At 41.4% G+C, this 14,827-nt stretch overlaps 1 protein-coding gene across 1 annotated transcript; it reads right to left on the bottom strand.

The window, feature by feature from the left end:
- Nucleotides 1–426: 426 nt before the first annotated feature.
- LOC147663321 (olfactory receptor 1G1-like) lies at nucleotides 427–1,353 on the bottom strand. The gene has a single exon (XM_086950531.1). It carries the CDS (start codon nucleotides 1,351–1,353, stop codon nucleotides 427–429), a length of 927 nt encoding a protein of 308 aa, XP_086806657.1.
- Between the last annotated feature and the right edge of the window lie 13,474 nt (nucleotides 1,354–14,827).

Below are 14,827 nucleotides of genomic sequence, written 5' to 3'. Positions count from 1 at the left end.
TTAGCACCCTCTTGTTAATAGGGAGAAATCATTAGCTCCGCTTTTCTGGCTTTTAAAGCAAAAAAAGCGGAGATAAGGCCCTTGATGATATGCCCCTTACTTTGTAAAATGTTAATTTGCTGAGACACTCAAATCTATGTATTCAGGTTTTAATGTAAATATGCTGCTTTTATTAACATTTCTGAAAGCATTCCTCTTTCGGAAAAGTACTATAATTAAATCGTTTTTTCTTTGGAAATATTTTTTTTAAATAGCATTCTTCTAAAACAATAGCAACTAGATTGAACTTTGGAAAGACATCACAAGAAGTTCCGGATCAATACATCAGTGAATGTAATTGTATTACAATAGTAGTTTGGAAATTGACTTTCTTCTAAATTGGTTTGGCACCTTTAACATTATGCAGCCTTCTTGCAGTATCATACATTACGTTGCTTTCTTCGATTTGCTTAGAGCCTTTTTAAACTCTGTATTTTTCAAACAGTATATAATTGGGTTACACAGTGGATTAACAGCGACATATGACATAGACATTATCTTGTTGTCCTTAGTTGAATATGTGGATATCGGCCGGATGTAAGTTGAACAGAGAGATGCAAAGAATAAAACAACCACAGTGAGGTGGGAGGCACACGTGGAGAAGGCCTTGTCCTTCCCACTCTTGGATTTAATTTTCATAATTGAAGCAGCAACTTTGCTATAAGATATGATGATTAAAATAAATGACATCATTCCTATTACAGCTCCACAGATGTAAATGTATATCTCATTGAAGAAAGTGTCACTGCAAGAAATCTTTAACAAGGCAGTTAAATCACAAAAAAAGTGGTTAATTGTGTGGGATTCGCAGAAAGAGAGCTTGAACAATAGCACAATGTGTGGAACTGCAATTATAAGACCAAATCCCCAGCTTCCAGCAGCCAACCACATGCACACAGCCTTGTTCATGATGGTCATGTAATGCAGGGGATTGCAGATAGCGACATACCGATCATAAGCCATGACTGTGAGGAGAAGGAACTCAACTGCTACCATGTCTAGGAAAAAAAAAAGCTGTAGAAGACATTCAGTAAAAGATACCAGTATGCCCTCCAGAAAGAAGTTGGCCAGAAGCTTTGGAAAAAGTACTGAAACGTAACAGATATCAAGAAAGGACAAATGTGTCAGGAAGAAGTACATAGGTGTGTGCAGATGTGCGTTTAAGTAAATTGTTGTCAGGATAAGAAGATTTCCTGCTAAAGTTAAAAGGTAAACTATTAAAAATGCAACAAAAAGTGGAATTTGCAACTGCGGAATATCCGAAAATCCAACAATTAAAAAATATTCAGGGGAGCTCAGATTTTCTTTATTCATTTATCAAGCAATGCAGCAATGCTAGAAATGAAAGATAATCTGTGGATAAAATAATGTGAAGTTAATTGATTTGATTGATTATTACTTGGCATTAACAAATGAAACATTGTGAGCACAGAATTACTATTCTAACATGTATATTATTGTTTGGTCTCCTCTAATTTTAAGTGTAATTTATTTTTTCGACATGTTTTCTTCTTATACCTGAATCACTGGAAGTGCCATTCTTAAAACATGGTACGACAGTTAGTATTATTCAACCAGAGGTCAACCAGAAAATGTTGTATTAACACTAACAGTTAATTGTGACATTTAAGTACTGATTGCTAGAGTAAGTACAAATGTTTCCCTCAATGAATCAGAACAATCAGTAACTTATGCAGTGCCTCGTTTCATCACGTTTCAGTAATAAAATACTCTGCAATCTCTGACACTTCCTTTAATATCATTCTGTATGCAAATAGTTAGAGCTATATGCAACTCTAAAACAAATGTCTCTCAAATGTACAGAGCTGTGTTCTAAGACTGTTCAATAAAACACAAAGCCTGACTAAGGTTTGTTGGAGCAAGTGTTCTGCCCTAAAGTGTCGGCACTCCTACTAACCACACTGGCAGCTTACATGCCTCTAAATGATGATGGACATTTGTTCTGCACACAGCTACTGGCAACCATGTATAGGGCAATCTGTAAGACATGGCAGAAGTGGGCAGGGACAATACAAAAATAAACTTCTCCATGTTTAGGCCAATTCTTTGTGTTTGCTTTTTCAGAAAGAAACTCCTGCATATGTTTATGGATGTGAAAAAATAGTGCTAAGAGGAACACAACAACAGGGAAGTTTTTATGAACTTACACCTGCAGCAAAATCAGAGAAGCACCTTTGTCAATACAATCTATCCGACGTTAAGATTCACATTTGATCTACATGGCTTGCTTGCCAGCAACATCATAACCACCACCTATAGGCATGTTTGTAAGACTCATTGAGAAATGAGAAACATGTAAATTTTGTGGCTCAACCAGTAGCAACCTTTTTAGGCATTTTTTATTGCATCTATGCTGATTCTAAAGGCCCTTCCTTAGCAGCTTTGAATTTATTATCTGAATGTGACAATATTACAACCTTTCTGAATGATGCAATTGGGTTCCCACTTTAATTTGTATTAGTTTTAGACAACTTTGTTCTTCTCTTGATGACCCTTTGCAATGCCTCTTTTCTCCCGTCATCAGTCCTGAGTTTTGGAAACGGGTGTTACCTCTATTAAACAATCATACTGCAGACTCTACAGAACCTCCTAATTGTCATAGTTGTATCTCACTCCTGTTCTGTAAACTCATGGAGAAATCTATCAATCAATTGATTTCATACAACCTGGAAATCAATTCTAAATTGACATCTTGCAGTTGGTCTTCTGCCACAGTCCTGTGACCGCTCTGCTCGTTGCTACTGATGATCTCAGGATCTGTTGTGCCCCTGTCTTACTCAATGTCTTGTTGACTAAGTGACTCATTGTGACTTAACTCAATCATAAAGGTCAAATCTCAGCAATACCCACCATTTATGGTCCTCAAGGAACACGCACACTCATCTCCAGCATTTAAGGAAAGATGTTGACTGCCTGTTTCAGGAACTATATTGCAACGAGGTGCATGTAAAATGGGATGTATGTTCCTTTTACCTGTTACAGGCAATTAGTAGTGTCTCATTACATGACTGTACTGTATTTTTCCACATTTTCATTATGTTGAACGACATTTGAATTCCTCTCTATCCACGCCAGACAGTACCATGTGGAGGCGGGCAGTAAGCTGTCTGCAGTTTTGTGATGTTTGGGGCAACGGAAGACAGTTTAGCTATATCACTGACCTAAGAATGTGACCGAAGAGTTCCTGCAATGAAACTATGGAAAATATATGTTTCATTGTATTATCTACACACTTAAGAGACCATATCAGGAGTTATCTTGGACAACCCGGAATCCATTTTTTTTTCAGAGATAATATTGGCTGAGGGGAAAGAAGATGTGAGATGCAGCCCAAATAGAAAACAATGTAGAGATGAATAGAGCAGGTTGGCAGCTTCATTTAGGAGTTAATCATGTTGTGAATATCAACTGAGAGTCCATCATTGTAAAATGCTATAAATTAAAATTTCACTCTCGATCCCTCACCACCATCAAAGGAGAGTATGGCCTCTCAAAGCTAAAAATAGAGTAATTATGAAAAATGGGAGGAAGCAGACTCATTGTAGTCCAACTCATGCAGAAAGATGCACTATCAATAAACTACACAATTTATGTTACCCCAGGAACACTGCACACTCATTCCTGGAATTTAAGGAGAGATGTTGATTGCTTCTTTTGGAAACTATATTGCTCAGATCAAAGCTATACCTCAGTTGCTAAAGAAGTATGTACTCACTGTGACTATTGCAAGTAAATAATAGTAGCCAAATGGGGGTACTGGATTGTTCCATGTTTCATTATATTCAATGACAGATGTATTCCACTCGATCCAAGTCAGATAGAACCATGTGAAGTTGGGTAGTAAGCTGTATGGAGTTTTCTACTCTTTGAATCAATGAGAGCAGGGTACTACATCTTCAATGTCTTTGATCTAGAGTGAGAATTACAAATGGAAACTGAATTCAGTTCCACACTTGTGGTGAAGTGGCTCTCAGCCTACATGTGCTGCCATGACCTCCACCTCCATTGATTCTCCTGAAGGAACAAGCTCATGCCAAGTGTCTGCTCATCAAATCCCCATCAGAACATAAAAATTTAGATGTTAAAGTCAAGACAAGAACTTTGTTTATACTCTGCCAGGTCTGTCCCCCTGAAGCTTTAGTCCGTCACTGTTAATCTTTGCTCCACATGGTGTCCTTGGGTGCAACAATTCAACATTATGTGGTTGCTCTCAGAATTAAGAGTGACTGGCTCCAGTGTCTTGCCCTGGCTCCAGAGACATCTGCACGATTTACAACAAGAGTATTCCTCCCCCACACCTCCTCATCACCCAGACCAACAAAAGAAACCACAGACAAGTCCAAAGTAAATTTCAAGATGAGTCAGAGAAAGACCAAATCACATTAGCTGCTCCACATTTTTAACTATTTCAGACACCTGTCTGCTCAAACCTCTGGCTGAGGCCACGCCTTAAATTAGTACTTCCAATTCTCACTTTGTGTGATACTGGCTCTGTCTCAGTGACAGTAGACAAAGACAGGACCCATTTGTCTCTGGCTGTGCTGCTGTATGGCTAAGAGAGCCAAGAACAGTGCCATAAGTGTCAGTCAGGCTGAAAATGGTGGTAGCAAGACTTCTATACGAGTGTTAATCTGGCTGCCAAGGAGGTCCCATCGTGATGTAGACTGATAGCTTGCTCCACCAATCCCGGCTACTCTGGACTGTTGGCCGAGCATCCACTACTAATTGAAATTATCACTGTGGCTGAACTGAATTGACAGCGCCAATTAGGGTAGAGCGGGGTGTCAGGCAGGGTTGGGTCCTGGCCCTTACCTCTTTACTCTCTATACAAATGGTTTAGAAAAAGCTATGCTGGAGGGGTGCCAGGACCTTTCTCTACTTCAAAACCATCTGATTCCCGCTCTCCTCTACGCGGACGACGCCGTGATCATCGGCCGCATCCCCCTGAAACTCACTCAACAGATATAACACCTTCATGTCCAACCTCGATTTAAAAATTAACATCAACAAAACTTTTATAATGAGTATTGGGCTTAGGCATAAAAAAAGGAGAGACATCTTTATCAACAATTACAGGGTGGAAAAGACGACTTCTTACCCCTATCTTAGAATCCTAATAGATGATACAGGTTCATGGAGAAATGCAATTGAAGCAAGAAAGCTGTTGTTTTTAAGGTCAACTATGGCGTTAGTTAGTTTTACCCAGAGGCTAGGAAAAAGACCTCCCGCTGAAATGATCTGTATATATATCAGGCAAAATGCATCAGCACTGCTATTTATGGATCAGGAGTATGGGGCTACGTACAAGCAGATGCTCTTCAGAAAGTGGAGAATAGCTTCCTGAGGTTTATCCTTGCTGTCCCAAAAGGCATTCCGACCTTCGGTTACCACTCAGAATTAGGCTTGCCTTTTATTACTGACATCATAAAGATGCAGCCAATCCTGTTATGGCACCGTCTTTGGTCATCAACTAAGTTAGTTCTCTATTAAAGTCTTTTGAAGGACTGCCTTACTCTTGAAAACTCTGTAAAGATTGGTTGGCTCCGGTACGTTAAGAAGTTCTAGTACGAATTAGGCCTAGAAAAATATTACCATAATCCCCCTCTAATTGCAGAGTTGCCAAGAAAAAAGTTGAAAGCTCAGTGCCTGTGTCATCTAGCGGATCTACGTTTGGCTTCTGAAGCCAACAAACCCTCGGTGCAACACTGCTGGTTGATTCAATACTCTCAGGCCATTCAGCCCTATTTAGTTTGGAATTTGAATGGTTATGACAGGTTTCTGTTGACCCGATTCAGGTTTAACATCTTCCATCGCTTGGTCTGCTTTCCAAAAATTAACGATTTGTCAAAGTTGCTACCTCCTTGCCCCTGTGGTGACATGTCAACCCAATCTTTAATTCATTTGACCCTTTTTTGTACATTTTTTACAGAACTGAGAAAGAATTGGCTAGTTCCAATTTTAAAAGGTTTAGGTTTACGCCAATGCCGCTCTGCCTTCATGGTCCTTCAACTTATGGATTCTGATTGGTTTGCACTAAATATTGCAGACTTTTTTTAATTTTGTATTCATCATAGGAGTAACCTATAACACCAGCAGGATGCACTTTCAACTCCGTTTTGATGTATAATAAACCTGCACTTTAAGATTTTTACTGGAATCATGGTGTCTTTTTTAGAAAACTTTTTTAACTGTCATAAATGTAACCAGTTTATTTATGTACTTATATGGTATTTCTTAAATGAAACCAAATAAAGTAATTTTGATTTGATTTTGTGGCTGAACTCACTCTACAGACGTTGTGTTGAAGTTTGTGCTTCGAAGCTGTACCTCAATAAAAAACTACTGCAAAGATTATGAGAACACTGCTCTTTTACATGCCAATTTCCAAGGACTGCAATGATGTTTCTTTTACCCACATGATGTATGATGCTCTCCAGGGCTGTGAAGAGCAAAAACAATGTGAAAAGAGTGGGTTTTAAAGTGACAAGCTACTATATTAGGCCACTTAATTGCACCAAGAGTTGCTGCAGTGGCCCCACCCACTTCTTGGATTTGCTGTCAAGGCCCATCTGTCAACATTGATATCCAACCTTGAAGTAAAGATACAAAGACAAAGGACTCACTCTTCCAATTACAGGCAGCAGAATCTGGACAGGAAATATGAGCTGAAATCTTAGCTTCCCTTACTTGGCCACAATGTGTGATCGTGGGGATATTCACATTACATACCTTTCCTTGTTTTGAATAACTGGCAAAATTGGGAACAGACTTGAGTTAATTGACATAACAAATATGTGGTGGATTCCCAACCCCAGATTATAATATTTGCACCCTCAAAATGACATGCCTTTGGGTTACTTCTTTCATCTTCACTTTCAATTGTATTGATTAGGATTAGGTGTAAATGTTACTCAATTTCCATCAACAGCACAACGAAGTACACAGATGAACCACTGCCACTTCAATATCAACGAGGCTGTCTAGTTGGGCATTCTGGCATTTCCCAGGTAGTCTGCAAACTGGGGTACTACTTTTAGGGCTGGACAGGGAATTTGTTCCTATGCACTGAAAACTCTTAAATAATATGTTGAAGAAATGTGTTGCAATATGAACACCCATTAGACAGGGCTGGGTATGCCCACTATTCTCCCTGCACAGTGCAATAGAGGGAATAGGCCTGAACAATGTTGACAATGTTCTTTTTGGCCCCAATCTAGCACTGTGAAATGTAGCCACTTTATTCGGTGTGAGCAATGGATGAAACTAAATTTATGGTGAGGTGCATAAAACGTGCCTTTCTCAGTGGCATAGTGATATATCTGACATTCAGCTGCCCCTGACACTATTCAATCTTCTTCGACCAAGTCTACTTTTGCCACATAAAAACTCACTGCCACTCTTATGCACATTCTACTAGATTTTCACTCCTTGCAAGTGAACCATAAACCTAAAAAGCATTGTCAAAGCCAACAGATTTGTCTCTTGTAAGTGCATGCACACAAATATATAACACGCGGAAACCCTACACACTCACACTGCTACCCTCACACAGGTAGATTCCCCTTGCTGCACTCATACAGGCTTATGCAACACTGCACCCACACATGGACAACTTTCAAACTGTAGACTGCTTACCGTGCACTTATTAAAGACATGGTTAATCCTTCATTCTCACAAAAACACCCCTCTCAATACACTCACAAAACATGGAGGCTATTCTGCATTCAAATATGCACCCTGCTCACACAGAAATAGTGCACATTAGGAAGGATTTGAGATTGGAGAGGGGGTGGCATAGGAAAATAGATTTAGATTCTAGTGCATCAGTCCACTAGTACAGTTCAAAGAACTTGAAGTGAGCTACACGGAAGCCTGTATGCCCACTAAGGTTATCTTATTCTCCCATTTGCCATACTTTGACCAACACTGCAGACTTTATGAGTCTGGCCTTGGTGAACTTCTGCGAGGATGAGTAATGGCAACAAAAAATCCCCATGTGCCTACTGAAAAAAAAGAAGGTACTGTTCTTTTTGCAGTGTAAGGATAAACTAAAATCATTAAAGAAAGAAAGTAAAACAAAACAAAAATAACTAAACTAAATGTGCAGGGTGTGTTGTTCTTTTAAATTAATGCTTCTCACTGGTCTGCTGTCTTGGAACAGTAAAATGTAATGAAGTATGCAGAATACTTTTCAAGATGGTGGCATGGTTTAGAACCTTCTGGTAATGATGCTTGGTGCTCTGCAAAAGAAAATTGTTGTCCAGTAGCAATGGCAGAAGAGCTGCTTGTACTCTCATTACTCAATTACACAAGCCTGTGTTTGGGTTTGAACTGAGGTCGGACTTCTCTGAATGCAGAGTGACACAGAGTAAGTAATGAAAATACTGTAAATCAGAATATCTGACACCATAAAGGGCCAGTAGTTGGCTTATCTAAAGCCAACTTTATTTTAATCAGTATTCTATAATGTTCGTGAGAAAACATGAAGCTGGTGAGACAGTTAAAACAATATTTTTTCAGACCTAAAACACACAGAAATATTAAAGGTACGGGGTCAGGAGTGCAGATGCTGTTTTGATCACACACATTAGACATAGCGCACTGCTCAAGCGAATCATCATCTTCCCTGAAAGACATGGAACACATGTGATACTGCAGGGCAGTGCAAGGTGTATTCAAGGACATGGAACAAGTGTGGTACTGCAGGGCCAGCCTGTGTAAGCTGACTTAAAATACATAATAAAGGTGTGGCAAAGACACTGGGATGCACCATTTAGTTCCTCTCTCCTACACAACAACGAAGCAGAATTTCATATTTGGTAGAAGTGTAAGGAACAACACTGGAGTGTGTGAGCACAAGCTTGATTCAAACTCACAGTAAACCCTCCACACAGAAAATAGACACAGCATCAGGCAGGAGTAGAGGCTTCCCTGACACCCACAGAACACATTGTGATCCAGTCAAAAACAATTCAAATGTTCCTCACATGCACATAACATGGACAGAATGTGCTGCAGCAATCTAGAAGTATGTGTAAACACACAAATACACACAGTGTGCAGAGTTTGACAGCAGTGAACATTTCCCTCACACTCAGCATGGGTAAAGAGGGTCATCAGGAGTGCAAGCTAAGATTTCCTCACATATAAAACAGGCAGCAGTATTAAAGACTGCGTCAAGCACAGGATACCCAAAGTAAAATATAGGGAAGGGTGAGCCACTGAAGGTTCAAACCTGGTAGTAGGATCTTGTTCAGTGTGAGGTCTTCCTGAGCACTCAATTCCAAGATTAGCTGAGCTTTTTTGTGCCTTCTGCCTGCAGCGCAAGCTCAGACTTCATGCTCTAAGAATGAAAGACAAACCATTTAACTTTGATGTCAGACAGGAGGAGAAGAGGGGTGCCAGTCTAGTGACTGAGTTGCTCAATTTGAGAACAGAAAATCTAGGATCAATCCTGGTTTGGCCATGTGAATTTGACAAATTGTTTGAGCTTAGGTCATTCTTTGATTTTATTGTGCCTCTAATTTTATTTTTTATTTCATGTTAGAAAACCTTGAGATATGTGAGGCTGAGTGATGTACAAAAGTCTCCATGAAAGACGTGGAACACAGAATGTGTTTGACTTAATCAACTTTAATGTCGCTTTGTATAAAATAAGAATATAGCCCACATATAGGGTGCACATGACAACTGACTTGCCTCTTAGTTCACTGATGGCCTTGTCATCAGAGTGGAGAATAGGGCCAAAAAAGTGTCTATGTTAATGTATAAAAAAATCACTTTTACTAAACACCTCTAAATGCAGTGCTATAATCTGATGTACAAAGGTGAAAAGCTTGTCAAAAATTATATTTTTAAACATATATGTTGTACCATTCCGTACCAAATGATCTCAAAGCTCAGTTTGTATTTTGACTCATAGAGCTAAGGCAGCAACTTTCCTTGGCTCTCCATGTTAATTTGTTGGCTCGCTTACTTCTACTACAGTACTGCGTATAATGGTTACCCAAGTTTACCCTTTCTCAATGTCTCACTGCGGGGCAACATATCATTTTCTGAGATTCTGGCTGGTTTCTAGGGGTTTCAGAAGATCGTTTGTTCATTAGTGACCTCAAGAGGTTTGTTAAAGTTACCCCTGTTTTTTTCTTTAGCATAAAATGAAACAAAGACCACTCCAGTCATTCATGTTCCCAGTCCCAGCTCTCTTTACTAAGGAAGTCTATGGGCCACAAGGACAAACGTTTTTGCCGGTCGCAAATGAGCCGATTCCCCGAAGTGGTCAATTTCCAAATGCAAAATGGCTTTGTGGGATGTAGAAAGCCCTATTTGCAATTCGGTGACCTATTACCAAATCGCAGTGGTATGTGCGATTGTTTTTCAACTGAAATGCTGTTGCAAAACATTCGCAATACTACCTACACTGAACAAATGAAAAGAAAATGTTTCAGCACTTTTTAAAAAAATGCATCCCATTCTTCTTTGAGGAAAATTGACTTTAATATTCATGAGGTAGGTCCTTTCACGACCATCAGAGCAGGGCCGGCCCAAGGCATGTGCAAACTGTGCAGCTGCACAGGGCCGCCAAACCCCAGGGGCGGCCACGACGAGGATCGGATCCGAAGGATCACTGGCGGCCCCCTGCCAGGATTTGGCGGCCTCCGGGCAATGCGTGAGCGTTGTTGTTACTTGTTTTCACTGACTCAGTTTCACCTGCCGGCCCCAGTCAGTCAGCACTTTTCCCACTCCACTGCTCGGGACACAGGCTGTGTTCTCTGCTTTCGTGGATAAACTGCAGCTGTTCTGGAAACAGCAGAGGAATGCCCGCCAATACCTCTGCTCCAGCTGTCAGCCTGGGGTGGGGGAGTTTAAAAATAAAATACAAACCTACCTTACTGGTCCAGGGTCCCACGTTGGCGCCTCTAAGTTCTGGAACAGTGACATGAATAACCCAGTCCTGCGCGGTGTCTGGAGACTCAGCCAATCCAGACTCTGCATTAGCAGGGCCAGGATACTCTCTGCCCATAGAAGATCGGAGTTTGTTGCATGAAGCAACACTTGGTCTCCTAAGGGAAGGCTAGTAGTGTGCATGTTCGGGCTGATCGTAACAATGATCAGCCCACAACATAACATGTGCACTATTTGCTGCTGCACTATGCTACCCTGACCTGCAGGCTGTCACTCAGTCAAACACCAGCCCCACCCGAGTCCTACCCCCTTAGCTTCCGATTGCCTCAGGCGTGCAGCATCAGTGAGCCACAGCCGTGACTCCAGGCGCAAGTTAATGTATTTTTCATTATTGATGAATGTTAGGTGACTGTATTTTCTCGAAGATGGGACAAGGTTAGGGGCAATGCCCCGGCTCACCCAATGGACGCACCGCCACTGGCCGACTCACGGAAGGAGTAGGCGAAGTTGCAGACATTCTTTAGTGAGATAGGTCTCAGGTTACCACCTTGTAATATACCTGCTCAAATAATTATGAACCATCTTTAAGGAATTGCATGGATGGTAACTGCAAGGTATAAGTTTAGAAACAGTGCTTTTTGCTCAGTATTTCATTATTCAAATTTTTCCCAAAAGTGTTCCTTAATAAAGACGCATTAGTAGTAATTGCTTTTATAGCCTGTTATTAGTTTAATTACTTGTGTAGATAATTCATCTAGCATTCAGACAGTGGATGTGAAGCTCTTATATTCAGGGATTGGAAAATTCAAAACCTGGCTGCCTTCAGTCATCTTTTAAGGACTTGTGTAACATGCACACATGTCACTTTTTCCTCCTGTAATGCACATTGTGCAACTTCATGTATTTTGTTTGTTCACAATTGTCACGTTTGCCAATTGTAACTTAACATTTGCTTTTGTAATTTGTTCACTTGTAATTTTCTCCTCATGTTTCACTACTGTTCCTAGCAGCGCGCGTGCCCGCATTTTCGCTTTTTTTTCAAACAGGAAGGCTTTTTTCAGGGGCAAACAACAATTAAAAAAATGATTTGAGCGGAAAGCTAGAGCTTATGGCAAGTGTGACTATGTGTGTGAATTATATGAGTGCACAAACCATAGATTGCTTAAAAACAACAGGAAAATGGCGCATTGTTAGAACACCGCTGCTGGCATTGTTCCTATGCCAAAACACATAACATTTCAGAGCCAACTAGATTAGGTCTTTTTTTGGGGGGGGGAAGGCAGAGCAGATTTTTTGTAAGGACGAAAGGCTTCCTATCTTGGATCTCACTGGACGTGCTCCTTGTTGTTTTTGAAGCCTTCTGGGGTATTGGTACAGTGCCCTCTCACTAGTCTAATGGAGACAGGCAGCTAGCTGGTGGCAGTTATGATTAGTGAGTGGAACAGGGGGGCTTATTTACAAGCCCCTTGCGCGACCAGTGCATCACTTTTAATATGGGGAAAAAGTGGCGCACCAGCGGCGCAAGGGGTTGTAAATAAAATAAGCCCCAGGGTTTTTACTGGTATCCTTGGTCCATGCGGTAAGTCGTGAGGGGGTGACACCATGAGTTACCCGCACCGGGTGACACCAACCCTAGTGACGCCACTGTATATAGGCATAGCAATTATAACCATATTTAGACTTGGCTCTGCCTCGTCTGGACCCCCTGTTCCGGGGCCCCCACCTACGCTTCCTGCACAGGGCCACCATGAGCCTAGAGCCGGCCCTGATCAGAGAATCGCAAATTAAACTAAAATTAGTTTGATACATTTCAAGTAGCAACTTTCTAATTACGATTCACAGGAAATCGCAATCAGCAACACGTTAGTTCAAAGTTTCATACATACGGCCCTATGTTCTTTTCCTGACTGCCATAGTCTTCCCTCCACCTGTGAGGATGAACACAGTGATTACTGTCACTGTCGTGTCTTCAGAAGTCACAAGCAGCATGAGCATCACTTCTTCATTGATCTCTGTTGACTTCAGATGTCTGCGACCGAATGGCGTACTCTACATTTACAAGAGTGAGCATGCGCACTTCTCAGCCATTCAGTGCATGTAATGAGGCCTGTGCAGAGCCCTTGCCACTACCGAGCCACGCCCAATTTAGCAGGAGAAAGTTATGGGTGTAGTATGTAGCATGTTTTGCATTTAAGTGCACACCGCACTAAGCATGTCACTACGGCGTGTTGTGGTAGCCACTGTTGTGTACATGGAGCACATTTCCATTGAAATGATCACCTAATTTGCATCACATACAATTTAACCTAGAAAAACAATAGAGCTCAAACAATGGCCTGTGGAACTTGGGTGTTCGGCGAATGTTTATCATTTGCACATAGCCAAGTAAAGTGTGTTGATAGGTTGTTCCTATTAAAATCTTTATTTTCCTCACACTTTAAAATTTTATATATGTATGTGCAGTTCATGTATAGTTTTTTAAATTGGTTTGTGTGTCAAAAGAAAAAGAGAGCTTACAGCCTTTCTTTCACACCAAGAAGATTTTAAAATAGTTCAGACTTTCAGTAATCGAGAAAAAAGTAAACATCAGTCACTATGTTACAAGAAGATGAAAGCAATTTGTCAGAAGATTAGACTAACATCTGTCTTGGAAAACACAGCAAATGTGACAAGTCACATTTAATGCTCGTTCACCTCTTGAACTTCATCATAATTATTTGAGTGCCCTTTCAGGGATCAGTGGGGTGTTGTAGATGGGCGTCCACCCAAGTCTGGGCCCGGTGCACTGCACCAGCTGTACCACAGGAAGATACACCCCCGGCTATATCAAAACACCCCAAGGCAGCTGCGACTGTAGTGTTAAAGAGACAATGTACTCTATGAACTGTCACTGGGTCGCGCATGCTCCTTGGGAAGCGAGTGACTCCTCATTTATGAGAATTGTGCACTTTTATGTACTGACTTTAAATAGCTGAAGAGTGCCCTGGAAACCATTCAGCTTATTAAACTGAGCCACATTCCACTCTCCGCCGTCCATGCACTTTATTGCAACAGCGCCTCGGCAGATCCACTGCTCCCCCTGCAGTGCTGTGTGCCCTCTGCGTGCCCTCTGTGTGCCCTCTGCGTGCCCTCTGTGGGCCCTCTGTGGGCACTCTGCGTGCCTTCTGCGTGCCCTCTGTGGGCCCTCTGCATGCCCTCCACATGCCCAATGTGTGCCCTCTGCCTGCCCTCTGTCTGCCCTCTGCGCGCCCTCTGCCTGCCCACTTTGTGCCACACATCATCCTAAAAGAGGCAGAACCCATTGTGTGGACAGTGCTGCACGTGAACGAGGCTCACTGTGGCCCTGAACCCCAGAAAGCAAAGCCTTTATGTGCAGGGCTGTGAATTGCACCAAGATCTCTTCACATACACCAGGAGCTCTTGGCAAACAGAGCTTTGCTGGTAGATACAACTATTTTGTGAGCGTCATATGTTGGACAAAAATGTGTCCTGCTAGGGAGAGATAAAGGCCTGACTGAGTGATAGGATGGAAGCCAGTTACAGAAAATAAAATATTATATTGAGTAAAATACACTAAAATAAATAAGTTAAACATATTATGCCGCCATCGCTTTCTTCCCCAGCACCTGTCGTGCTCTTGACAAGCCACAGGGAGCAGTAGGAGTTTTTACTTGTTATTTTCTTAATACTTTTGTTAAATATTGTGTATGTGTTTAAGCGGTGTGACGCAGTCAGGAAAATAACAGAGACAAATCCGTCTGTGGCTTCATGATGAGAAGAAAATGGGTCACGGTGACAGAACCGGAAAACTTTCCATATCTACGTTTCCTTTGAACAAGGTCTCCTTACCTTTGATAAAACA

This window comes from Lissotriton vulgaris, unplaced genomic scaffold (genome assembly GCF_964263255.1).
Source record: "Lissotriton vulgaris unplaced genomic scaffold, aLisVul1.2 SCAFFOLD_2231, whole genome shotgun sequence".
Taxonomy (NCBI): Eukaryota; Metazoa; Chordata; class Amphibia; order Caudata; family Salamandridae; genus Lissotriton; species Lissotriton vulgaris.
The sequence above is the reverse complement of the archived record's forward strand: the minus strand, read 5'-3'. Positions and strand labels throughout refer to the sequence as shown.